This window comes from Haplochromis burtoni, unplaced genomic scaffold, assembly GCF_018398535.1.
Source record: "Haplochromis burtoni strain Fernald_Lab_line unplaced genomic scaffold, NCSU_Asbu1 Contig_336, whole genome shotgun sequence".
NCBI lineage: Eukaryota > Metazoa > Chordata > Actinopteri > Cichliformes > Cichlidae > Haplochromis > Haplochromis burtoni.
In genome coordinates this window covers 606859-608302 of record NW_024582697.1, presented here as the reverse complement: position 1 = coordinate 608302, position 1444 = coordinate 606859, and the positions used below count along the sequence as shown (strand labels likewise).

At 36.6% G+C, this 1444-nt stretch overlaps 1 protein-coding gene across 1 annotated transcript in view; it reads right to left on the bottom strand.

Annotated features, from left to right (window-relative positions):
• The window catches only part of LOC102307971 (cytochrome P450 2K1-like), a 40272-nt gene that overhangs the window by 24371 nt on the left and 14457 nt on the right, over nt 1–1444 (bottom strand). Inside the window, 1 exon segment of the mRNA XM_042228624.1 lies at nt 1238–1412. Within this exon segment, the coding sequence (XP_042084558.1) occupies nt 1238–1412 (175 nt within the window).

Sequence of the window (1444 nt, the reverse complement as noted above, 5' to 3'; positions counted from 1 at the left end):
CGTCTCAGCTCTTTCCACGATTCTCCATTTGCAAACAAAATTCCTACAAAACATAAGGTATAATGCATGTCTGCTCCAGCCTAGCAGCCAGAGCCTGACATTCATCAGTTCAGCAGAGGCACAAATGAACAATCAGGCTTGTAGCGCAGACCTTTGTCTGTTTCAGCAGTAGTCTCTGTGACAGAGTTCTCAATTTTGCATTCATGCCTTAACTCAAATAAAGAACTGACAGTATGTGTTTCATGTAATTTTGTATTTCAGCGTGTACTTCTCGGGCTCCACAGCTGAGGTCCTACTTTATCATATTTATCATTTCAAAGTTTGTTTGTTTTTTCCTGTGTTAATTCTCTTTCACATCACCAATCGGGTAAGAGGTCAGATGACTGCTGTCGTTATCACTCGATATGTCAGTCCAGGATTTCCCAATCATGTGCTGATTATTTCAAACATGGATAAGTCTGAAGGCAGCAGAGTGACGACTTTTACAAAGCAAGAAAAAAAGATAATTACAAAATAAATATATAACGCTTCAAACCTCCTCAACCAACCACTGATTCTGAGTTGGATAAGCAAGGGAAAGTGACTTTAGCTGGTAATATAACATGCTAATGTGTGTTAAATGTAAAATCCACAAAGTAAAACATTGATAAAGGGATTTGCTGTTGAGCGATCTGTCAGGTCAGTGAGAGTGAAGGGGGCTGTTGCTCAATCTGATCTTAACCAAGCAAAACAGCAAAGATCAGAGCAAAAAAATAAAATAAAATCAGCATTTCTTCAAAAAGAAAATCATCTGTTTTTAAGGTTTTCAACCATAATTCTACGGGTCTTTAATTTTTTATTTCAGAGTCATTTTATCACTTTTGATCTGGCGTTTCCATCTGTGTCATTGGTGAAATGTTATTATAAAGCCAACTATCAACTGAACTCAAAGTACAACACAATGTTGTCACAAACAGCAGAACTTACTCTCATGGCAGACATCGAGAACAAAGGAATATGCACCACTAAACCTTTAAAATATTATTTTGAAATATTATTTTTCTGATTGAAAAGAAACCTGGACTTCAAGATATTGGTCAGCTGTTGCAAAACATGAGGAAACATGCTGTTAATTGTGTAGCCTGTTTCGATCATGTTTTCTTATATCTCTAGTGATCACAAATAACAAAACCCTGGGCTAACACAGATTTATGAACATGAAATTAAACTTAATAAACCACAATATAAAGAATCTTACCATGACCTCGGTTTATATCATTAAGTATCGGGGAGATGTTGCGCTCTCCAAACTCCTCTGCATAGTTGACCAGTGCCTCTCTGACTGTCTCATATCCAGCCAGGACCACGACTTTGTTGGTTCCAAAGTAAAGAGTAAATACAGAGCCATATTCCTTTGAAAGCTGGAAGAATCATTCAAAATAATAATAATTAAATAGCATGTTAC